Consider the following 26,961-nt stretch of genomic DNA (forward strand, 5'->3'; position numbering starts at 1 on the left):
GAAATAGACCGATCTGGCTGAAACTTGGTGTGTGTTCTTCCAAGAGATGCTACTAACTAAACATAACCTCGATACGCGCCAGTAGTGCTATCTCTCTGACTTTGCACGGACTTTTCAAACGACCCTGTTGGTGTACAGAAATATAGATACACGGCTTATCTACTACTTATCTACAATAATCATTTAAAGAGCCAAAAAACTCACATCCAGGGGAATAAAAAGAACATGGATAATTATTAACAATATTTAATCACCGGCGAGCGATCGACGATCGACCAAAACTGGCCTCGCGATCGACTTGTTGGCCACCCCTGTTATATATATGATGTCGAAATAAAATTATTTTATTTGATATATTCATATATTTACATAAACAACGAATAAAAAAATACGTAAACGTAAGTTCACAAAAATACAAACTTATCCGAAATCTTGAAATCATTTCTCGAAAGTCGCAAGTGAATTTTAAATTTGTGTCAAATCTACTTTAGTCAAAAGTTTGTTTAATTCATTCCCGCATGGGTTATTATGCAATTTAGTTTAAGTCCTTTTTAGTGTGATTTAATGAATCTTTGAATCATTGTTACTAAACATTGTCTTCCGGTGCAAAGCTAAATATTAATATAGATTATTTGTACAAGATGTTGTTAACCTCGCAAATGGCAGTTCATGTAGTGAAGTAATAGCAAGAAGGGTTCTTTATTACAATGGCTTGAGTTAAAGAATCTTAATGGATTATTCTATTGATTGAGATGTAAACAGAGCTATCATGATATATCGTATGAAATTACAGTGACTTAGATAGTTTTAGGTCGTATATAAAAGCTTATTTTTATTATTATTAAAACTGTCCGGTAGGACAGTTGTATAAGGGTTGACCATCAAAAACTGCACGAAAAAGCGTAACGTTGAAAAACACCCAACTTTGACAATTTTTTTCTCTTTTTCTATAAAAGATAAAATTCCCAAATTTTCTTTAAATCTTACTCCAAACCCTCCTTTATAACTGTAATTTTTTTGCAACCACCCAGATCTAATAGGTTTCGAGAAAAAAGTTGCCGAAAATGAGCAAAAACGGCTTTTTCAAAAAATGTTCTTGTTCTTGTTGTTGTTGTTGGTCTTGTTGTTACCTTTTTTGTAAACAACGTAGCGCCTAAACGCGTGAACCGATTTTCATGAATGAGGTGTCATTCGATTCAGTATTTTATGTAGATGTGCCTTTTGGGGGTCCCGTCGCTGTACATCGAATGGGAGAGGAGTTAGCCCCCTTTATGTAAGGCCCCCTCCAAAATTATTATTACTAATTACTCTGTAAATCTTGGCCCGATTTTGATAAAATTTGGTAGGATGATAGAGTTAGAGCTCCCCTACGTAACATTAATGCGGCGATCAGCTCTTACACTTGTTAAGGGGAAGTATAGCAATCGTTTCAAATTATCGACACGTGAACCGATTTTTATGAATGAAGTGTCATTGGAATCGAAATTTTATACAGATTTGCACTTTAAAAGTCTCGGCACCGTGCCTCATAAGGAGGGGAGTTTGCCCCACCCAAATAAGGCCCTTTCTAAAACTATTATTACCAATATTTCTATAACGCTTAGTCCGATTTTGATAAAATTCAGCTCGAATAAGTGGTTATAGCTCCTCTACGTTGCTGATTCTCTTGCTCCTACTAAGAGGAAGTACTGCAATCGTTTAAATTATCAATGAGTGAACCGATTTAAATCAATGAATTGTTCGATTAAAAAATCTTTGCCTCTTTGCCTTGTAGGGAGAAGTACTGCAATCCTAGTTTATTTTTCTTACTCCTCTTAAAAGGAAGTACTGAAATTGCAGTTTAATTTTGCTATTTACGTACAAATACCTTCCTATGTTATTCAAAACGCTTTCTCAAAAAAATTGTTATTGAGGATGGTTTGGGAGCCGCAACTACAATCATTCTTTAAAAAGATCTCTCCAGTGGTAGTTAACACCTTATCAGGTTATAATGATAGAATTGCTTATTCCAAATTTTAAAAAAGTCTGTAAAGCAGATATGTAACTTTGTAAAATAGACAAAAAGGAAAATCTATCCAAAAGGTACAAAAATCTCCTTAACAAAAATTTACAGTTTAAAATGTTAAGTATAAGGGTTGATTAAACGCCAAAAGGTACACAAATCAGCGAGTACCCAACATTTCATTAATACTTCATTAATAGTTAAGTAATTCTACTGCATTAATTTTCATTAATAAGTTATTTTTTAGAATTTATTAGATATCACAGACCCTTATGCTGGCCACTTCATTTATATTATTTTTTTGTTATAATTATGATAAATCACATATACGTACATGCATGTTAAAGTAAAGATAAAGTTAGAGTAGGCTACTGTCTTGAATTCGTCTTACCGAAATATTCGTGAGCACAATTAACACACAGTTAATAACAAGTAGATTATTAAACAATAATTATTCATTTCTCTATTGTAATTTAATTTAGTCCCCCTAATTTTACTTATAGTAAAATACTGGAATAATTAGCTGTCCTAAATATAAATATATAAATATATGCATATCTTATTTACTTTATATTACATATATACAACATTGTGGGAAGAACACCTAGATGGAGAATGTAATTGAAGAAAACTATATTATTTGCGATAAAGCCAGATAATTATTACCTGTTGTTATAAACGTTTGACTACTACATAAAATAACAATTACTTTAATCGAAGAATGAACTTAAACCGACGATTTTTATTTAAGAAATAAAAATAAATAAATAAAATAAACAAAATCATTGATGTATGTTGGTGTAAGCAATTTTTAAAAAAGTTTATGAATTTTTTAGCCTCATATTTTTATTTTATTTTTTATAACGTTTTTCTTTTTAACCTGTAATTAATAGTTTGATTATTATAAATAACTAGATATTACAGTCAATCTACAGTGCTACTTGAACATATATTTTGTAGACGAAAATGGCCAGTATAAGGGTCTGTGATATCTAATAAATTCTAAAAAATAACTTATTAATGAAAATTAATGCAGTAGAATTACTTAAATATTAATGAAGTATTAATGAAATGTTGGGTCCTCGCTGATTTGTGTACCTTTTGGCGTTTAATTTCTCTTCCTTTTTCCTAGGAGCTTCTTACAGCTCACAGTCCCGGTGATGGACAGTGTTGTCTGTAACGAGAGAACACTGGCCGGAGGCCGGCAGTGCACTGAAAAAAGCTCCGGGCGCCAATAACCTTAGATGTTGACGCGCCTTAAATCATAGAAAAAAAAAACTTTTATCAAGTGCAACATGCGTCCTTGTATCGCTATAAGTTTCACTTGTTGACTGCTTAGTACAGTTTTAAATAAATAAGCGAAAAAAATACACTTCTATGGAGTATGTATGTGTAGAGAAGTGGTGAGCATGCTAATTGAGCATTGGGTTTGTAAGGAGGTGAACGATTTTCTGAGAGAATTAATTAGAATATGAATGAGAAAGGGTTGTTGACAAAGGAAGCGACAAACTTGTCGCAGTATGAGCAACCCTATAATTACAAGCTAGAAGTCGAGAACGAAATAGTGAGCAATTGTGTTGACCGGGAAAGATGAATAAGAGACGAAAACAGCAGTAAAATGAGGTAAAACTCTTCAGAAAGGTGAGCACAGAACACTCTTGAGGCTAAAACTTGACCCAAACTTTTGACTGATTACACAACTTACGAGGGGGTACCCAAAAATAACCGGAATTGCGTTGCCGCGCATGGAGCTTATGTAGTACGCATTTCTGCCGCTAGACGTGTATAGCGCAATTCCTTGCCAGTTCAGTCCTGCCTGTGTTGTCTGCCTGGCTTGTTCTGTTCATCTGCAGTGATTGTTTTTACCAGCGCTGTTTTGTTCTTTTTTCGTTTTTTATGATGGCAAGTTTAAGTGAACAACGTGCAGCTCTGAAATTTTGTTTTCTACTCGGCAAAAATGCTGCTGAAAGTGTTTTAATGTTGAAAACAGCTTACAAAGATGACGCTATGGGAAAAACTCAAGTATACGAGTGGTTTACTCGGTATAAAAATGGCGACATGTCGATTGATGACAAACCTCGTTCTGGACGTCCATCAACTGCCCGAATCGACGAAAATGTTGAAAAAATTCGAGAGCTGGTGTTCACAGACCGTCGACAGACAATTGATCAACTGTCAGAGAGTAGTGGGTTATCTTGGAGCTCGGTTCAGCGAATTTTAACGGAAGATTTGGGGATGAAAAGGGTTGCTGCCAAGTTTGTTCCTCGAGTTCTGACTGACAATCAAAAAGAACATCGAGTTGAAACATGTCGTGCTTTGAAACAACAGCTTGAAACTGATCCAGACTTTCTGTCAAAGGTCATTACTGGTGATAAGTCATGGTGCTATGGTTATGACCCAGAAACAAAGCAACAGTCGAGCCAATGGAAGACGTCATCTTCACCCCGACCAAAAAAATGTCGTCAATTCAAGTCAAACATCAAAACAATGCTGATTTGCTTTTTTGATGCCAAAGGCGTAGTCCATTCAGAGTTTGTCCCCCCAGGTCAGACCGTCAATCAAACCTTGTATTTGGAAGTTTTGAAAAGATTGCGCAATAGTGTTCGCCAAAAAAGACCCGATTTGTGGCAAACAGGAGACTGGTTCTTCCACCACGACAATGCACCTGCACACACAGCCATCTCTGTTACACAGTTTTTGGCTAAAAATGGCATGGTTCCGCTGCCCCACGCACCTTACTCGCCTGACCTGGCTCCGAGCGACTTTTTCTTATTTCCACGCATGAAAAAGGACATGAAAGGTCACCGATTTGACAACATTGAAGAGGTCAAGAAAAAAACGAAGAAGGATCTGTCAGCCATTTCTAAAGATGACTACAAAAAATGTTTCGAACAGTGGAAGCACCGGTGGGACAAATGTATTAGTTGTAATGGAGAGTATTTTGAAGGGGATAAGGTTGTTCTGTAAAAAATTTGTAAATAAATAGCTTTTAAAAAATAATTCCGGTTTTTTTTGGGTACCCCCTCGTATTTTCTGCAGTCATATTTCTTAAAAAAAAAAATCAGTTTAAAAGACAGCCCTATCTATATGTAGTCCGTGTAAATAACTGCGTGACAAACGACTATCGTAAATCTTGTTCAAAACGTCTTTGAATATGAATAACACCGGTGCTGATGAATTCCATCAGAGATTAACGGTACGGGAATGGGAATGACTTTCAACAAAAGTGACAGGATAAAAAAAATAGAACAATAAGGCTGATAATCAAAATTCAACCAACTAGGAAACGCTGGGACTCTTGCAAGGACCTTAATTTCCAAAAATATATCACAAGATATGGACAAAATATAAGAGTTCAACAGATACTCAGTCACTAATTTCATTTAGGACTTTCCAAGAAAGTTAGGCAATGTATTCTTTTTGTCAATTAATTGTGTTCACAGATATTTTTGTTTATTTATCATTACTATTTCTTTTTCAAATGTAATTTCACGAAGTAAACAACATTTTTATACAGCGACTAACAGAGATAACAAACAATTCTGTTTTAACTACAAAAACGCAAATAGCAAGAATAAATTAAAAAAAGATCATGGTATCGAAGTAATTAAAATTAATTGGTTAAATGCAACACTGTATTTACATTCAAGATAACCACAAGCATTACTCTAATAATTTTGCTTACAAATGCAAACAAAATACCACATATATAGCGTATTCACTTTGTATGCTTTTATTATTATTTTTTTTTTTTTGCAGTGTAAAGTACAGTATCTTTTATGCAAGCTCAGTAGTTTTCAATTATTTTCAAATTGCTTGCGATATATAGCTGGAATTTGCATTTCAAGTTTAGGAATCCCTTTTATTATTATTATTTTTGAAAATATCATAAAATCCCAGACGATTATTCGTTCGAGGAAATTCTTTACATACAAAGGGTTACCACTAAGTAAAAGCAGGTCTTAACCATTTCATATAAAAATAACTGCAACAGCGAGTGAAAAAAAAGAAGAAATGTGCGATAATGTTCATAGTTTAAAGTTAACTGAATGTATTAGTCCACTTGATTCTAATTTATTTAATGAAGGGTGAATTTATGGGGACCTCTGCACATTTTTATATATATATATGTGTTTGAATACCACAAATAATTTCGCCAATGTTTCTTTGTTTTTACAGAGGTCTTATATTTAAAAAGAAATTTTGACAATTTGCCACTAACTAAAAGAGCTTTTGTTTAATCATGTTTAAAGTAATAGATCTAAGCCTCTCTCTTTCAAGAGATCATTCCTAACCCTGAGAGCTATAGCTTATTTAACAAGAACAATATTTACTTTCACTAACCTCTAACTTTCAAACAATTTAAACAGGACTTTGTTAGCAATTCTTGGGTAAAGTGTTGTGAACCCACAGGGCAGCTCTTTTAAACGCACACAACATACTAAGATCTTTATATACACTTGGCAAATTATACTGTAACACTTGGCAAATTATATGCTGTACCAAGTAGCAGGTTATCAAAGGGTGGTTTTTTCTTGGTTACAGTGAGTACTTCATTTCAGACAAAACATGTCGCCTTAGGCTGGAAACATAGTGGAGCGGCGAGCAAAGCGGCGATGATAGCGAGGAGCAAAGCGGCGAAATCAAACACTAGTAAACATATGGGACCGCGCATAGTGGCGAGCAAAGCGAAGATAGAGCAACGCTATCTATAAAGAGTGGAGCAAAGCGTTATGACATGTTTGATTTCTTCGCTCTCATCGCGCTCAATTTGTAAAGGTTATTTTTCAAAGGTTATGGATATTGATACATTTATTGGTTTAGTTTGTTTAAAGAAACCTCTGTGGGACCGTAATATTTGCGAAGCTACAACAGTTTTTAACAATTAATAATTAATCGTTAAAATTAATTAACAATTAGTAGTTAATGGAGAATTCAGGTAATTTTTGCTACATTTAATTTGGTTCTCAATCCCTTAATGCTAACTTTCATCTAAATACTAGGCAAAATTAAATTAAATTTTCACGTCCTACTGCTTCTGATCAGAACGAATTCTCCAATCCTTCTTCTGTAGCGTCGTACTACTCCAGTTTTTCAGATGAACAACATTAATTTACGACTGATTTAGTAATTATTAGTAATAATAAAGTGATTTAATAAAATTATTGTTTTTTTTTTAATTGACTAATTTCTTTTTATCTGCATATATTTCTATTTTGTTTTTATTTATTCTTTTCTAACCTTAAAGTAACTGCTAGGATTAATGGGGTTACACAGATTTGTATTTAGTTAATTTTTCCATATTGTGCCTAACTTTTGTTGTGAGTTGTATTATTCAGAAACAATAAAATTTGATTTTGATTAATGGGCTAGTATGTAATCAAATGTTGATAAAGACATTCGAAAATAAGCATGAAACTTGCCATGATGCTCCCGAAGTTGTTGGTACAAGTGATGAAATTCACCAAGTTCATTTCTATACTTATTTATGTCATGTACAACTGCAGCTCCTACTACTAAGCTGCTGCAAATACCAAAGTTTCAACGAAGAATTTTCATATAAAAATAGTTCCTCCATCTTGTTTTGTCAAAAGGAGAACGCGACTAAACTCGTCACTATGTGCATGCGAATCTTTGCTCGCTGCTCATCGCTCTCTTTGATCTGAAGCAGCTATCATCGCCTCTCCACTATGTTTCCAGCCTTAGGTTGGTCTTTTTCTTTCTTTTTGCAGCATTATTAAATTCAGTGTTCTTTTTTTTTTTTTAATTTTGAAATGAAGATGTGTAAATGCTTGTGCTTCATGAAAACATCACCATTGAGAGTTCCCAAGAGGAATCATAAATAACGAGAATTTCATAGAAGTTAAGGAATTTTCTTATCATCGTAGATATTCAGGAGGTATTTAGCGTAGCATATTCAGTTTAAAATATCTAAATTTAAACTTTATCTAATATAAAATAAATCTCATCAAATTCTGTATCTTCTGTAAAATTTGTAGAACTTGGTACAATTTATTCGATGGTCGATACGTTTCTTCTGCCCTTATTTTACAGTAATTCACACTCACACTGCGTTTTGAAAAATTAATCATTGCCAAAAAAAAAAAAGTATAATAGTTTAATTTTGTTTCAAATTTCACATTCTTTTTAAAACTACGATTTACATATTTTGAGTGTTTTTGAGAGAGTAAATGAGACTGCGTCTACATCTTTATGTGGGGGAAATGTAATAGAATCTTCCCTATTAATGATCTCTTTAGGTGCCTAAGGAAATTAGAAGGTATTACCTATAAACTAGGTAGCTTAATAGAATTTTTAAAGTTTGATGTAGAAGAAAATAATTGATTTTTTTTTAAAAATTATTTGGCTACGGCAAATTTTCAACTATTATTTGATTGAAATACAATAACATTTTTCTATGTTTACTCATAAATAGTCAACCGTACTTTTTTAGTGCTTTCTAGCTCTCCTTCTGTTAACTGTTAATGTTATTTTTTAGGGATAAAGAAAATTACATGAACAAATAGTCATTATAATTGATCTCTGTACAAAGTCAACTTAGCACTAGATAACCAATAATTCTAAAAATAATGTAATACAGTAAAAACATAAAAATTAATCTTTTTTTTATTATGGCAGATGTATATCTATAGATATAATCTACTATAATCTAACCACTTTAAAGTACATTTATAGAAAAAACTGTATGAAATTCTAATGGCAACATTATTATAATTTAAAAATTTATCTACTAGTATAATTAAAAATTAATATAAGTAATCTTTGGGAAAAATGAATTTTCCATTTTTAAGTATTAGAGGAAAACATTTTAACAGGTAATGCCCTCCTTTCTTCGTCATTATTAATTCAGTGAGGCAAATAATTCCAATAGAGTATTCAAATGGTTACTAATAATAGTTATAATAATGTGAATAATAACTAAATAATTATAATATACAGGGTGAATCAGTAAGTATTTTTTTGAGAAAATTTCGAAACCAATCTAACAGTTAACAGATAAGTTTTCAACAGAACAAATTTCCTATTGTACCATATTTGAAACTAAGCAAATTAACCTTCGATTATAAAAATAGTACTTGTTTAAAATATTTCCTAACATTTTCTCAAATATTTCAGAGAGGTTAGAAATTTTTTTTTTTAGTGCAATTTATAACCTTTGACTTTCTTATTTTAAGACAGCCTACTTTAAAATTGACTACTTGTCCAACTAAAAGAATTTTCAATGAATTAAACAACTTGATAAACTAACACTGTTGAGTGCTCGTGAACACGTTTTCTGGTAAAACAAACGTAATTTCTCAGACGAAGATAAAAGGAATCCTGGAAAATGATATACTGTTTGAAAGCCCATTAAACAAGGAAACTTTTATAAAAAGTGCCAGCACCTAGGTCTGATAATGATCACATAAGGGCCTAATCAGTTTTCTTCAAAAATTTCGATTACTTTTATTTTTCCAGCATCCAGGAGGAAGATTGAGGCTGTTTGGAGAATAACTTATGCTTCGAAATGGTATCAATTTTTAGAAAATTTATCTGTCTTTCTAACCGTCTCATCAGAATCGAATTCGGACTAAAACTTTCTGAGTAATAACTTTTTTTTTTGGAAAAAAGTCACTCAAGAACAGTGGTAAATATGAAGTTGGCCAATACGTCATTGAACTCCACTTTAGATGTACTGCACACAGTAGGCCTATGGACAATACTTACTGGTTCATTCTGTATAGAGGCAAGATTAGCTCCAGCTTGGTTCTGGAGAATAGAACTCTGAATTCGAGAGCATAACTGCTCTCATTTTCTCTTCTAGATAGATGCCTTTTGCAATCAACTCCTCAGAAAAGTAGTATTGCTGCAACGAAGTAGAGGCCTACTTACAAAACCCTGGGCGCTAATGATCATACATACTACCGCGCCAATAAAAATAAGTATATAGTCTAATAAAATAAGATTAAATAAATCTTAGTTCTTTCCAACATTATCGTAACTTTAAACTGTATTTTGTGATTAGCGAAGTAATCACTACCAATATTTAGGAAGGCTTAACTCCAACCACCAAATTTGGATTCTTGGAGTGGAATGGAAGCCCCAAATTTAAGTATTTTTAGTATCGGAAAAAAAGATTTACGCGGGATTCGAACTGGGGATCTCACAGTTACAAATCCAATGACCAATTACACCAACATTATATATTTATAATAAAATAATGAGGCAAGATTTTTGTTAGTTTGAATATTTAATATATGAATAATTGATTTATACCTGGCAGATTATTTTTTGATAGGTAGATCCCTCAGTATAGTCAAAGAAGCATTCATAAGTTTGGAGAAAGCTGCTCGTGGTATAGGACTGAGAGTTAATGAAGAAAAAACAAAATATATGTGCACCAAGACTGAGCTACTTAATCAAATTACAGTAGCAGGACACACTTTTGAAGGAGTGGATAGTTTTGTGTATCTTGGAAGTCAGGTAGATCGCCACAATAACATGCAGTCCGAAATAAAAAGAAGAATTGTTGCGGCTAATAGGTGTTTTTTTGGTTTACATAAATATATGAGTTAGTAGGCTCATATCACGCACTTCCAAGATAAGGATATACAAGACACTTATCCGTCCTGTGTTGACCTATACTTCGGAATGCTGGACTCTTACCAAAAATGATGAGCAAAGTTTGCTAAGGTTTGAGAGAAAGATTCTCAGAAGGATCTTCGGGCCTGTAAAAGAGGGAGAGTCGTGGAGACTGCGATCAAATCAGGAGCTAAGCCTGCTGTATAATGAGATGGACGTAGTACGATTTATTAAGATTGGCAGGCTTAGATGGGCTGGTCATGTCGTTCGAATGGGCGGATACGAAACCCCTAAAAAAGTGCTTGAGGCACAGCTGTTTGATAAGAGAAGAGTAGGCAGGCCTAAAATGAGATGGATAGATGGTGTGGCTAATGATGCGAGGTCCCTACTGGGAGTAAGAAATTGGAAATTGGCAGCGCAAAATAGAGAGGACTGGCGCACAATGTTGAAGGAGGCCGAGACCCACATTGGGTCCTAGCGCCATGGAAGAAGAAGAAGATTATTTTTGGAACCTAAACCAGCATTAGGCTGGTGATTTAATTTTGTTGTAGTTATTCGTAAAATGGTAGTATCTGTTATTATACTTTATTATTATTATTATTATTATTATATTAACAGCTTTTTCTTGGGATGTAAGAAAATTCAGGCTTGAAAATGTTAATATTGAGAGTTTGCCTTTTGTAGAATTATAGCACTGGTTCTTGTTACAAAGGCATGGACAAATGTTTTGTTAATGAGTACAAAATACTGGCTCCGAAAGTTAAATCATAGTTCATTTTATTTTGAAAAATGTATACCTTTAGTCACAAAAAAATGCATATAATAAAAAATCGATTCGGCAGAAATAGGTCACATATATACGTATATTATATATAGAAAAATATGTTGCTATTCTGATCAAGTTGTGATCCCCTTCTTTATTTGTATTTTGATAGTGTCAACAAGGTTTCAACTATTTCCATTAAAGTGTCAGATAGTTGGAGCCATGTAACTTGGCTGAACATGCAGCGGGATAAACTTGGATAAAGCCATGGACAACCTAAATGTACATCTTTCTCTTTGTTTCTCTTTTAAATAAGACTTTCGATAGCATTTGTTACTACGGTGATAGAATAAAGTCAAACAAAAGTATTATTTACAGATCCAGCATAAATTTTCAGTCTAGAATTATTTATTTTAGGTAAATTTTTCAATCTTGTAAGCTATTTTATTTTCCTGCCCAATTCTGTTCTAGGAATAGAATGTTTTTTTTGTTTTTGACGTGAATACGTCTTTAAATTTGCTATCATATGGAGGCAATCCAAAAAATCTAATGATAACAAAATCGGGGGATACAGTTTGGCATTATAGTTTCGAATCTATCGTCTACATCCAAAATTAAATTAGACCACTGGATAGCTAAAGGATCAAAGAATTCATTACGATAAGCGAGGACTGTGACGCATCGCGTGCGGTGGAGGGAGAAGCGCCGCCATTTTGAAATCATTTTGCTGCGTATCGAGATTTGCAATTAGTATAACTTTTGACTCGGAGAAGCTATGATGTTCGTTTAAGTTTTGTTACCGACTAAAATTCGGGTAACAAAATTTAGTTATAATTTTAATTTTAAATAATTTAATCTATAAAGCAAATGCAAGCCTAGCATAAGCAATACGTAGTTTTTATGCACAAAACAACAGAATAGAGTAAAGGTGTACTTCGGACTGCTGACGAAGGGAAAAAAAAGCAGAGCGGCATATAGTTACGAGGTGAGGGTCAGTGAGCGCTAGAGCTCGGTGCGAGGCACATGGCCACCTTTTTCCTGCGGCTAGGCCGGATTTGGACCTCTAATTTTCCTGGTTGGGAAATTAGGGAAGTTCTGGAAAGGAGAGGGCTAAGAGGGACAGTGTGAGAGTGTGAGAGCTAGCGTGCGGTGTGAAGGACCGGATTTTCCTGTTTTCTACGGCTAGGCCGGATTAGTATTCCTAATTTTTCCTTATTAGGAAATTAGGAAAAATTGTGTAGCGGGTGAGTTACCAGTGGTAGTAGTAGTGCCGTGGTAAGATACCCCTGAGCAGGGATTGTACGCTACAAAATAAAAAGGGTGAAAAGGGAAGAAGAAAGTGCGAGGAGGACTGCGCTGGAAAGAGCTCTGGAACAGCATCGTGGGGATCCCGAAGAAAGAAGACAGCGGTCACCTCCGTAAATATCACTCTATGAATTACTAACTGAAAAAGAACAACAACCAGGCCTGGGGTAAGTCCCGTTTTGATTCAAACTGTTTCCCGGAGAAGCGTCTGCTGACAGGCTCTGTTTGGACAATCAAAGAACTTTACCTTTTCTTTTAGTAGTTACTAGTTTTACTATTTCGATTCTTTCTTTTGTTGCATGTAATTAATTTTTCTTTGTGGTATTAAGGTTTTCATTTTGAAAAGTATTTCTAGTATTTTTGTGTTAACATTCAGCTTTTATATAAGTTCTAGTTTTTTTGTCTGTGTAAGGAAGCTTCCGTAATTAAGGTAATTAGCGTAACGTTCAAACTTGAACAAGTAAACTAGGTTGCATTTGCTGTTATTTCTGTTTCGTGTGCTTAATAGTTTTTAATATACGCATTATATACTCCTACTTGCCTTTTCTTTGATTTTCTTCCTGCTCCCCCTTCCCCCGTAGGTTTCGCCGTTTACTACGGAAGTTCATGTTAAAACGGCGTGGCGCCCAAATATAACGCAGGTATATATATATATTTCCAATTGTTATACACTTTATTTTATTTTCTTTTATTTATTTATCTCTGATGCCTACACCTCGGCCCACCCCGTCTCCACTGAAGCTACGCCGGGGTAGCGGAAGTTGAGCGTAACAGTTTTAATCGTCAGCTGTCGTCACAATCTATCGATTGTACATAAAACATTAGTGTAAAATAGTGACAGTGAATATAATAAGGTGTTAGAATAAAAAAATATCAAAAAAATATAATGTCGGCCTATACGCGTCGAAAAGCCAAAACCAAATACTGAGATCGTATACGGTTGGAAAAGGCTTCTCAAGAACAATCGAATGGTAATAATAAAACACTATATGACCGAGTCAAGCTGTGCCGGGAACGTAAAAGAATGAATGCGGCCGAGCGGATCAACGACAATGTCAGTACATCTGCAGCTGGGGCGGTTGAAATTATACAAGTGGATGATGAAATCGCTTCTACATCGACAACGGACTGTATTGGCATAGAAGGTGTTCGATCGTCGATTATGAAGACACATTGGGGAAAAGCTAGTGCACATTCAGTACGACGTTTGTCAACAATCCATTCAGACATAAGTGTAATGTGAGTGATCGTCTATGGTTTCTGCGCTCATTGAAGCTAACTAAAGAAAAACACTTACCGCTGCTTAATAATAATATATTATTATTATTATTAAATTATATTATAAAAAATATAACCCGTTACGTAAACGTATACACGTACAACACACGGCCGTGACCATCACACAGCCACAGTTTTTTTTGGCGTTTATTTTTGCTACAATCAGCGCGTTGGCGCTATAAGTAACAATGATAACAGAGAAACAAATTGAAGCAAACGAGTGGAGAAGTTACCCCAGTGGTAACACTCCAAAACATTAGATTAAGGCGTCTTATCCGGGTTAACAGGAAGAGTTCTTGAAGAAAGATTTTTGTGCCGGAGGATATATACCTATGAGATTGCAGGATGAAGTGGAGTTTTCTGTATCTTGTTTTCAGCAACTTGTGTGACAAAAGGAATGTTAAGATCATTGTGTGTATAGTCCAGGTTGGAGACATAAAATGGAGTGTGTGCAGTTAGTTCGAAGTATTTTAGATTGTAGAGATTAAATCCTTTGGAGATTAGAGCTCCTTTGGTTGAATTCTACAGCTCTATTCCATGCTCCCAGATGGGTTTTAATATAATAGTAGTATAAATTAAGTCTTTTGTTGTCCAGAGAGAGATTAGATCTATCGTCTAAGAGTATTTTAAGTAGTCGATAGCGTCTGTTTAGTTCTGTCCTTTTAAGTCTAGTGTGGGGGTTCCAAGATAGTCTTCGGTCTAAGTAGAGCCCAAGGTAGCGGGCAACGTTCACTACTCAGTAAAAATATTAGGTTATAGAAGACTGGAGGAAGAGACGCAACATCGTTCACTCTTCGTCGAATAGAACGAAGAATAAATAGTTTTTGTAAGAGAGAAGAATAAAAATAACAGAATTAACCTTAATCTAAAAAGATCTTATAACTTTTAAAAGATCCCTAAAAGATAATTTAGGAATCAGATACCGAAATAAAGGAATTGATTGAAAAGAAGAAAAAAACTAATTATTGATTAAAATTTGCTTGAAAATGCAATCTGAAATGCAGATGAATCTTAATCTATTCTCATAACACTTGCTTAAAGTTAGTATTAAAAATTGAGCTGTACCTATAATAATTTTTCACTACTCACTGCTATACTAATAATTACAATCAAAAAAAAAAAAAATTAAAAATGGTGAACAAGTCGGAGTTAGCAAATATAAAATAGAAAAATACTCTAAAAATGTCAACAAAATTTTAAACATATTCAAATATTCTGGTAACAGAGAAAGATAAACATTTAGTGTTTTCGGTAATTCCAAATCACTTTACATGCGACTATATTTTGTTCCATAAAGAGATTTTCTCACTAAGGGTGCGTTCCACTAAGCGACCACAACGACCACGCTCACGACCGCGATTTTGCCCGTTCCACTTGCTTGCGAGCGTTGCGATCGAAAACCCAAGTGGAACGGACTGTGGGCGTTTTAACCGTTCATGTAAACATTACAAATGGCGGCTTCGAAAATAAGTTAGAAGCTTGAAGAGGTTATTTATTAATTTAAACCCCATTTATAAGCAGTTATAATAAACTTTATTAATTATTGGTAAAGTTGACCTATATTTAAAGAATATATATAGTTCAATTTTTTATATTACATTTTAGTGGAGTATTTATAAAATTTACGTTTGAATAAAATTAAAATGTCTTTTGTGGCAACAGTTGGATATTTATTAATAATGCTTTAGAAAGTTCTTTATCTAGTTCCGATGAAGAGTGGAATGCAATTTCACAAAATCGCAATGGTAAAAAGCGAAAAGCCACGTATTATTAGCTATCAGAGTAATTGATCTTTATTCAGATGAAGAATTTAAAAGTTATTTCAGGTAAATGATTTTGTGTTATCCAGTGATTTAGTATGTAAAGGGATAAGTAATTATTTATTTATTTATTTTTAGTAGACTTTCGAGAAACACATTCTATTATTTACATGAAATAATACTTTCATTTACATGAGATAATTTTTTCGGTCGCCATATTTTGTTTTAAAAATTGCGCCATATTTCTGAACGCCCACTTCGACGCAGCTCTATAGATCGGGGCGTTGTGGGCTTCGCGTGAACGAAAATAGTGACGTCATTAGTGACGTTTTTGCCACGACCACAACGACCGCGGTCGCCAAGTGGAACGCCTGAAGGTATGTTTTGATCGCGGTCGCTTAGTGGAACGCACCCTAAGGCTGGAAACATAGTGGAGCGGCGAGCAAAGCGGCGATGATAGTGAAGAGCAAAGCGGCGAAATCAAACACAAGTTAACATATGGGACCGCGCATAGTGACGAGCAAAGCGAAGATAGAGCAACGCTATCTCTAGAGAGTGGAGCAAAGCGTTATGACATGTTTGATTTCTTCGCTCTTATCGCGCTCAATTTGTAAAGGTTATTTTTCAAAGGCTATGGATATTGATACATTTAGTTTAGTTTGTTTAAAGAAACCTCTGTGGGACCTTAGTATTTGCGAAGCTACAATAGTTTTTAATAATTAATAGTTAAAATTAATTAACAAGTAGTTAATGGAGAATTCAGGTAATTTTTGCTACATTTAATTGGTTCTCAATCCCTTAATGCAAACTTTCATCTAAATACTAGGCAAAATTAAATTACATTTTCACGTCCTACTACTTCTGATCAGAACGAATTCTCCAATCCTTCTTCTGTAGCGTCGTACTACTCCAGTTTTTCAGATGAACAACATTAATTTACGACAAATCATGGAGTAGTGATTTAATAAAATTATTGTTTTTTTTTTTAATTGACTAATTTCTTTTTATCTGCATATATTTCTATTTTGTTACCTTAAAGTAACTGCTAGGATTAATGGGGTTACACTGGGCTAGTATGTAATCAAATGTTGATAAGACATTCGAAAATACGAATAAAACTTGCCAGGATGTTCTCGAAGTTGTGTTGGTACAAGTGATGGAATTCACCAAGTTCATTTCTAGATTTATTTATGTCATGTACACTGCAGCTCCTGCTTCTAAGCTGCTGCAAATACCAAATTTTAAAGAAAGAATTTTCATATAAAAAATAGTTCCTCCATCTTGTTTCGTCGAAAGGAGTAACGCGACTAAACTCGTCACTATGTGCATGCGAATCTTTGCTCGCTGCTCGTCGCTCTCTTTGATTTGAAGTAGCTATCATCGCCGCTTTGCTCGCCGCTCCACTATGTTTCCAGCCTAAGAGTTCCAAAAAAATTCTGTGCTTGGTAATCTTTGGGAAACGATACCATTTTAGGAAGGTTATACAATTATTATACATAATTATTGGCACCATATGAACCTAAACATTAAACAATTATTTGATTACAATAAAAACCTGTTAAAATATAACTCATTCTAATTTTTACTTAAAAAAATTTGCAAAAAATTGTTCTGAACCAGATTTTCGTATAAATAATTAATGTGAAAGTTTCATTTGCTTTAAAATCTAAACAAAAGTACAAAATCCAGTTTTCATTATTTGTGAATGCTTCTACTTTTTTAAACCTTAATTAAATCACATTTTTGTAAAAAAATAAAATTTGATTTTAATTTTAAATATCAATTATTTGATTTTTGTTAACGAAAATATTTATTTTTTGTACAGCTTATTGATAGAAATGCTCTATTAAATTTTATTAAGACAATGTTGATAATTAAATATACATATATTTCTTGTAATATGCAATAAAAAATGCAATCTAAATATTACACAGCTTTCACTTTTTTATCAATTGAACTGATTCTTGCGTAGAACATATCTCGCCATAATTCTCCGGCGGCAGATGGCAGCGCCCTGTAAAATAGTAAACAAAAATTAACACTTTCATGTTTTTTTGACCATTAAAAGGAATGTAGTTTAACAGTTTTGGATCCTTCTGAAATGTTAAAGAAAGAATAACTATATTTCACTCTTCTATCATACAGAACTTTTTAAATATTTCATAAATTAATTGTAAATGTGTGGTAAAGAGATTCAGGTGTCGGATGAATGTTTTTTTTTGTCCATCTGTAATCAGCAGACAGCCATGCAATCGAGGAAATAATACTAGGCCAGGGGTCGGCAACCTATTTTAAGTAGAGAGCCATTTCTCCTTAAATAATTTAAATAATTCTTACCAAGAGCCGCAAGGGTGATAGAGTGTAAACAACTCTGAAGATCATTTGTAATCACTAAGGAACGGATTTTTATGTATTTAAAAATGCCAAATATTTAATTAAAATATGCATTTATTTTCGTCAATTATGTGGAAAATATGTGATTTTCTTAAAATATTTTCTGGAATATTTAAGTAAAATGGACTTTTTTGGGGGGGGGGGGACAAGTTATAATGATTTATACAAGAAAAGAACATTTTTACAATTTATAATAATTTATTAGGAACAAAATAATTTGTTTTTACAATTTATAATGATTTATACAACAAAGAACATTTTTACTATTTATAAAAAGATGTGTTAAATTTTCAATTTTGAAAACTTCACTCTTCGAAATTGTTTGCAACCACATGAAATTTCAAATGTTGGAACGTAAAGTGACGACGATCTGGGCGTAAGATGGACTTGTAACGACTAAAAGATCGTTCAACATCTACAGATGTTATAGGTGCCTTGCTGAAAGAAGTTATCTCGTTGGTTGTTAAGGGTACACGATGTTCTGAGGCGACTTCTGTTCCACTGATAATATCAGAAATCTGGCAGATGGTCTCTCACCCTTTGTTCTTGCTCAGTACTTCTACCAGTTTTGATCTTATTTTTGAAAAAATACCTTTAATAAATGGAGTTTTCATTCGTTTCAATAAAATTAAAATATACATTATATTTTGGGCAGGCTGAAGAGCCACACAATTGGGATAAAAGAGCCGCATGCGGCTCGCGAGCCACGGGTTGCCGACCCCTGTACTAGGCCAACAAATTAAACTTTTTGGGTTATTCAATAAAAAATCTTAGTTGTTAAGATGGAAGTTATTAGGTTATTATTTTTTTTTTATTTTATTTTTTTTTTTTTTATGATTTAAGGCGCCTCAACATCTAAGGTTATTGGCGCCTGGAGCTTTTTCCAGTGCACTGCCGGCCTCCGTTACAGACAACACTGTCCATCACCGGACAGTGAGCTGTAAGAAGCTCCTAGGAAGAGAAAATCTAAGGGTCAGCAGCTGGATTCGAACCCGGGACCTCCGCGTGGGAGTCCAGTATGCTAACCTCATAGCTAATCCCTTCCCTATTATTATTATTATTATTATTATTATTATTATTATTATTATTTTTACTATTACTATTATTATTAACTCACACAAGAGATTAACCCACCTCAAGACTTACAAACACGTTGATATTAAAGTTATATTATGATTTATCCAAACCATCAGCAAGAATTTTCGTGAATGTAATAATTTAATTTTACTTTAAAAGATACAAAATTTTACCGAAAATTATTTTAGGAGTAAACATCTAGTTTTTTGGGCTTATCTCCTTCATAATTGTTTAAAATTCTAATCTAAGTTTGTTACTTAAGTTCAAATCCCAAGTTGGATTGAAATTTGAGATTTTTAATGTACGTACGAAAGAATACAAAATGTAATAAATAATTATTAGTACTTTAATATCTGACGAGTAAAAACTTTGCAAAGATTTTTAAAGTACTTGAATTAATACTGTTGTTAAATGAAAGTAACAAATTGGAAATCTCCAAGAATAACAAACTTTAAGAGAAATTAACTCGTCAACAACTTTTATTAAATACTTTTTAAAAAAAGACATTTTTTTATTTATTGTTTTTAATCTCTCACACTAATAAGGCGGAAGTGCTGTTCCATTCTAATGTGAGTTCCCTCATTAACAAATAATGTTGATAACTGAGCTATTTTTTTTTTCTGGCGTATCGACAATTTGGTCATTAACACCATCTCGTCATCTACAACCTCCATTTCTTTCGCTTCGTTCGGCTTCCATCTGGAAGTTCACAGTCGATGGATACTTGAACAAACCTGCTTCCTCTTCTTCTCTTTTAGTCATCGAATCCAGGCGACGGAAGGAATGAGTTGCTGAAGCACTAATACCCTTTCTATTTTCCCATGCATGGGGTGGACTCTCGATAGCATCCTTATCTATTCATAACTAAGCTATTAGTACAAATTTGGAGCTTACAGATAATTTGCCAAACTACGAGAACAGATTTTTGGACAGCGCTTTATATCCGATTTACGAGGTGTGGCTATTAAATAACGAGACTATTGCTGTAAAACATTTTATTTTAAATTTATACATATTTAGTTATTATCACCTTCAATATACACCATTCCCCTATCCCTATAACGCTCCATGCGAATTTACCATTGTTCGAAACCGTGCTGGAAGTCTTTTTCTGTGAGCTCCTGCATGGACGCGTGCCGCTTTTTCTTTCACAGCTTCAACGGACTGAAATCGTGTTCCTTTTAATGCAGATTTTTGACTTTGGGGAACAGATAAAAGTCATATGGGGCCAGGTGAGGCGAATAAGGCGGATGGCCTAAAACTGGGATGTTGTCACTTGGCTAGAAACAGTCTTGGCAGACAATGCAGTGTAAGCCGGCGCGTTGTCTTGATGGAGAACCCCGTGACTTGTTCTTCCACAAATCGGGTCGTTTTTTTTCCTTACTCTTTCACGGAGTTGAGCAAGCACCTCACCGGTAGTAATGTTGATTAATTATAATCTGTATTTTCATCCGTTTTGGACGAGGAAGGGCGACCCGGGTGGTCATCATCTCCGACGTCTTCTCGGTCATCTTGGAAACGCTTAAACCACTCAAAAACTTGCGCACGTGATAAACGTTCATCGCCATAAACTTCTTTTAATAAAAGATAAGTTTCAGTAGCGGTTTTACCTAGTTTCATGTGGAATTTCACGACAATTCGTTGCTGTACTACATGGAAGTATCATGTTTTCGGCAAAACGAAACTAACACCTCTTGCACCAACGACGGTTCCGGTCAGACGGATTTAGAATAGCCACACCTCGTACTTCCGCATTCCATACACCTATACAATAGTTTAAAAAACTACGGGCTTAAAAACTAATTTTAGGGAATTAGAGATCAAGATTAATCTAAATAAGTTTTTAATGTTCAGCGTTGTATTGGAGGCTGCAATAGAGCGGTTAAGTTATTCTGACGATGTTTTCTTTAAAGTGAGAACAATAAATATACGCCTGCTACCTATGTGGGAATCTTAATCATTCATCATTCTAAAAATCAATTCCCTAGTAACTCGCAGGTCTTTTTGAAGGATTTTAGAAAACATTATATCCACCTATATGCAATGTATCCAAATAATAAATGGTTATAAGATTTTCGTTTCAAACCCAACTGTGAAATAACATTATTTAGTATAATTAGGTAAAATATGGAATTTTGGGAGATCGCCAAATAAGCTCATTAACTTAGTGTACGTGATTTCATTAACATTTTTCACCAATACTTGTCCACTAGAATTTAACTTGTTATAAATTTCTAAACATGTAATAGCAATTAGTATTCTGAAATGTGCATGCGTTGTGAATAAGTTTACTTCTAGCACGCGCGTTAATAGTAGCTCTAAAACTGAATTGATGAATAATTTTATCACCGATTTACACATCTTTGTGTACTTATAGCACACGTACAAATATTTTGCTTTGATACTTTTATTCTAGAAAATTTGTTTTCGTTGAAGCAGAATTTTTTTTTTTTAATTAACCCTTTAAATTTTATTTTTCAGAGCCTTTGCTTGGCTAGATTTGGGTGGTGAATGGAAGAAAGCTGAAGAATTAGGCAAGACAGACGGTGGTAAAGGAGCCTGCGAAAAGAAATATATAAGATGTTTTTACACAGGAGTACAATTAGAACATTTTATGAATGTTTTATAGTAAATTTATAATGGTTACCATAAAATCGATAAGTATAACTTATCAACTAAGTCTGAATAGCTTCTAATTGTATATTAATTGGAATTGTAATTTCTATTTATGATTGAATTTATTTAGTTTAGCTTCTTTATTTAGCTTCAAGAAAATTGCATAATTCATTTAAAGCAAGAGAATATATATTTTAATTATGAAGGTAAGGTTTTCATTGTAGTTACACCAAGATTAGTATAAAGAGGTGTACAATATGAACAGATTTTAGTAAGAAGATGTATGTCAAATCAACTGCGACCTAAAAAGGTCAATTATAGCTGCATAAAGCATCAGTACAAAGATGAGCTACAGTTTAGCTGTCGGCTAGCTAAATTCTAAGTAATTACTAATAACAACTATTACTGCAGTTGCTTATGAGAAGTTAAAATGGTAACAGAAATATTATTTGTATACGAGGTGTGGCCATTAAATAAGGAGACTGATGCTGCTACAGAAGAACTATGCATGCGCCAAATCCTATCGACCGACAGCTGTGCAGCGTAAAGCCTTCTCTTACGATAGCAGCGTCTCACTTGTTTGTAGAGAAATCTGTCTGACCGGAACCGTCGTTTGTGTAAGAGGTGTTAGTTTCGTTTTGCCGAAAACATGATACTACACATGTAGTAGAGCAACGAATTGTCGTGAAATTTCACATCAAAACTTGATAAAACCGCTTCTGAAACTTATCTTTTATTGAAAGAAGTTTATGGCGATGAATGTTAATCACGTGCGCGAGTTTTTGAGCGGTTCAAGCGTTTCCAAGAAGACGTCGGAGATGATGACCGCCCGGGTCGCCCTTCCACGTCCAAAACGGATGAAAATATCGATTATAATTAATCAACATTACTACCGTGAGGTGGCTTGCTCAACTCCATGAAAGAGTAAGGAAAAAAACGACCCGATTTGCGTGAAGAAACAAGTCACGGGGTTCTCCATCAAGACAACGCGCCGGCTCACACTGCATTGTCTGTCAAGACGTTTCTAGCTAAGTACAACGTCCCAGTTTGCAGGCCATCCGCCTTATTCGCCTGCACTGGCCCCATGTGACTTTTATCCGTTCCCCAAGTCAAATCTACATTAAAAGGAACACGATTTCAGTCCGCTGAAGCTGTGAAAGAAAAAGCGGCATGCGTCATGCAGGAGCTCACAGTAAAAGACTTCCAGCACTGTTTCGAACAATGGTAAATTCGCCATTGGAGCGTTGTAGGGATAGGGGAGTGGTGTATATTGAAGGTGATAACAACTAAATATGTATAACTTTAAAATAAAATGTTTTACAGCAATAGTCTCTTTATTTAATAGCCACACCCTCGTACATGCACCTGAAACGCCAGGAGAATTTCTGATCCAGTAAACGAAGTCTCCAAAATAACTTCTGCAAAAAAATAAACCCTGATAAGAGAAACAGTGACGTAATAATAACTGAGATAAACAAAGAGCTCATTCTTTCCAAGAGAATATTCTTGGTAGAGCTCAAGGATTGGTAACCACGATAAGAAGAAGAAGCGTAGCACTTAATGAACTTAAACCTTAAACATGCCGCCAGAAAATTGAAGAAATGATATATTAAAATAATATATAGCTACGAGTATATTAAAATTGCCTGTTTTTCTGGCAAAGTAAAGAGATCTACCTGGTTAGTTAGTCGGATTGGCTAAAACGGCAATTCCGGTTAATACAAATACTCGTACAGTTTGAGAAAAGTAACGTTATGCTTTTTTAGAACTGTGAAGGTTTTTTCCTAGATTATGTTATCATCATGATTTAGTTCCTTCATTCAGGCTTTTCATGAATTCATACTTAATGCTAAATACTAGTTGGATTTTACGGAAAAATGGTTCAATGTCGCCTAATGTTCATTTAAAATTGTTTATATAAAAGTTGCACTTAAATACACATTATTAGCATCTAATGAATTGTATCATTTTTCTTTTCGAGCTCTAAACAGATGATTAGTTTTAAAAATTGAATTTCATTCTAAGTAAATTTAATTTCAAAGCACTTTACAGAACAATGCTTTAAATGTAACACTCTGTAAAAGACTATATTAGACAAAAAAATTCAGAAACCACTGGAATGACAACAAAAGAATAGAGACAATAGCTTTGCAAATCATTAGGTTCGCAAAGTGGTTTACACGTTATTGTTTAGGTAAACTAAATGGACATTTATTTAATTATTTTCACTAACGACCCAAAAGTCTTTTCATAGAAAACAAATTTATTTACAACCTTCATAGAAAAGAAGGTTATAAAAGAATAACCTTCTAGAAAAGCGGATTAACAGATCTCAAGGTGTAGAAAAAAATATTTAAGATTTAAATAATTGAAAATAACACTGAAAATTAACAAATTTAAAAAAAAATTCTTGGTGTATAAAAGCAACCTTTATTTTTTTGACAGATTAATTATGATGCCATGAGAAGGCATAGGAGCATGCGATAAATATGGTGCCACAGTTGGCAACTATGTTAAATATTTACTGTACTTACTTTAAAATCAACAGTAGAAAATATAGATTATTAGGCACTGTTACAGTGATTTTTTCTTTTTTGATACCTCTCACTGTCATATCAGCAACATGGCTAGCGGTAACATCAGGCAATCTGGATCTGTAAATTGTGTGCACAAATTGTTATTATTTATACCAGGTAAGGAATTCTTTAAAGAAATATTAAAATTGTTTAAAAAAAAAAATAGTTTGTTTAGTTTAAGGAAAAAGTGAAGGCAATAAGAAAAAACATCATCCTAGCCTCTTAAACTTTTTAAAAAACATGAAGAAAGAAAATGTTGATATAACAGTGAATTTTCTTAATGCTAAGATATTTTATAATTTCTGGAAAAATAATATTTGTCAACTTCTTCAGCCTAAGTTATTCATAAACTTTACATTTCCAACGTTATTTTTTTCTGGTTTCGAGGAGGATTAATTTTAAAAAAATAAAAAGGTCTTTCCCAAATTAAATACAGCGAAGCACATTTTAAATTTAATTCAGCAAACTGAATCCTATTTTGTAGGTACCTAAGTTTTCTTTTCTCATGAACGTCTGGCAATATATTTGAGAATAATTCGATATTAAATTGAAAAGAAAACTACTTCGAACTATTTATTAATTGAGCTTCTAAACTGCTGTTCATTCACTCCCATATTTTCATACTTTTTCCAAAATACATAACCATGAAAGACGAAAATTGGAGATAGTCAAGATTCACTTGGTGAATGTTGAGATTCACATAATTGCTCAGTGAAAGACCGAATATTTGGTTTATGTTCTTGCAATAAATTCCATGTTAGTAGAGGGAAAATGGCGGTTCTGGCGCACCTAAATTGTGCAAGATCCAAACACCTCCAAATCTGACCGGGTAATCATCGAGTTCAACGAAGCTGTAAGCCATATCCATCAGCACTATTCTACCCTCACCTATCATCGAATTTGACGAGGCTGAAATCCGCACCATCACAAAAAAATGAAGAATCGTTTTAAAAGATCTAAAGATTTAAAAGATTTAAATCGGTATAGATATACTCAGAACTCAGAACTGTTAAATAATAATTTTGTTCAGAATAATGTTTGAAATAAATAGGTTTATGATAGAGAAGTTTAAAATAAACAACAGACTAAAGGGTTTCTTAAGCGTATGCGTATTATTTTCGAAAAATGATTTTAAAAAAGCACTGACACAAAACAAATAGGGTGAAGGGAACTTAAGAAAAAATTCGAGTTTCGTTTAGAATATCTTCCGTTATTTTGGCTCCAGCTGTTGGTTGGTACAATTGTGCCGCTCCTTTAGATTATGTATTGAGTATTTCATTGACCCGGTGATTAACATACCGAATTTTCGGTGGTACCAGTGTTTGACATGGGGTGAACCAGTGATTGACAACAAGTATATTCCTGAAACGACCTAAAAATTTCAAAATACCTAAATCACTGTTCCACTTAGATTTTTAACAAAAAATCAGTTTTATTCATAATTAATAACAATCGGTTTTAAAATTGGCCTACCTAAATAATGTAATATTTTTCAACATTACGCTTTTTCATGCAGTTATTGACGATCAACCCTTGCTCTGGCAACGGACGTGATCCACAAAACTAAAAAAAAATCCTCTTCCTCAGAGGAGAATACTGTAAATGGCTCCATTCGTCTACTGACTATAGATTTACCTTTCACTTTGTACAGTAAGGTAACTCCAGCAACTGGGAGCTTTTTAGCAGCTTTACTAATTGATGTTCCTTGAAGTACAACTACCTCCCGCAGTTAATAACACATTATTGGCATGAAATTTTGTTCACTTATATACTACACTTTACTGAGTTATAAGTTATATGCTGTAGTTATGTTGAGTACAGATCCATTAGTTGAGAAGATATTGAGAGTTGAAATTTTTTTGGGTCATGGTTTTGCTGTGAAATTGGGCCCTTATAATTCCCACAGTAAACAACAGATTATTCGTACGAAATTTTGTGGTCTTACACACACTGTTTTACTGAGTAGTACGCTATAGTTTCCTTGTGTACAGATCCATTAGTTGAGAAGATATTGAGAGTTGAAATTTTTGTGGGTCATGGATTTGCTGTGAAATTAGGCCCTTATAATTCCTACAGTAAACAACAGATTATTCGTACGAAATTTTGTGGTCTTACACACACTGTTTTACTGAGTAGTACGCTATAGTTTTCTTGAGTACAGATCCATTAGTTGAGAAGATATTGAGAGTTGAAATTTTTTTGGGTCATGGTTTTGCTGTGAAATTGGGCCCTTATAATTCCCACAGTAAACAACAGATTATTCGTGCGAAATTTTGTGGTCTTACAAACTCTGTTTTACTGAGTAGTATGCTATAGTTTCCTTGTGTACAGATCCATTAGTTGAGAAGATATTGAGAGTTGAAATTTTTGTGGGTCATTGTTTTGCTGTAAAATTGGGCCCTAATAATCCCCACAGTAAACAACAGATTATTCGTACGAAATTTTGTGCTCCTACACACTCTGTTTTACTGAGTAGTATGCTATAGTTTCCTTGTGTACAGATCCATTAGTTGAGAAGATATTGAGAGTTGAAATTTTTGTGGGTCATGGTTTTGCTGTGAAATTGGGCCCTTATAATTCCCACAGTAAACAACAGATTATTCATAC

At 33.8% G+C, this 26,961-nt stretch overlaps 2 protein-coding genes across 8 annotated transcripts in view; one reads left to right on the forward strand and one right to left on the reverse strand.

Annotated features, from left to right (window-relative positions):
- Window positions 1-22,244, forward strand: part of LOC141461195 (uncharacterized) — a 54,494-nt gene extending 32,250 nt beyond the window's left edge. For 3 of the 4 annotated variants that reach the window (XM_074141996.1, XM_074141997.1, XM_074141998.1), the window contains exon 4: window positions 21,644-22,244. In XM_074141996.1, coding sequence (XP_073998097.1) covers window positions 21,644-21,791 — 148 coding nt within the window. In that variant the 3' untranslated portion in view covers window positions 21,792-22,244. Of the gene's footprint in view, window positions 1-7,763; window positions 7,902-21,643 lie in introns of those variants that run through there. The other variant, XR_012462649.1, reaches the window with a different exon arrangement.
- Window positions 8,514-26,961, reverse strand: part of LOC141461194 (epidermal retinol dehydrogenase 2-like) — a 199,279-nt gene continuing 180,831 nt past the window's right edge. For all 4 annotated transcript variants that reach the window (XM_074141993.1, XM_074141995.1, XM_074141992.1 and 1 more), the window contains 2 exons: window positions 24,313-24,432; window positions 8,514-17,705 (listed from right to left, as the gene is read on the reverse strand). In XM_074141993.1, coding sequence (XP_073998094.1) covers window positions 17,618-17,705; window positions 24,313-24,432 — 208 coding nt within the window. In that variant the 3' untranslated portion in view covers window positions 8,514-17,617. The remainder of the gene's footprint in view (window positions 17,706-24,312; window positions 24,433-26,961) is intronic.

Source organism: Rhodnius prolixus, unplaced genomic scaffold (genome assembly GCF_049639745.1).
Source record: "Rhodnius prolixus isolate KJV_2025 unplaced genomic scaffold, Rpr scaffold_6, whole genome shotgun sequence".
NCBI lineage: Eukaryota > Metazoa > Arthropoda > Insecta > Hemiptera > Reduviidae > Rhodnius > Rhodnius prolixus.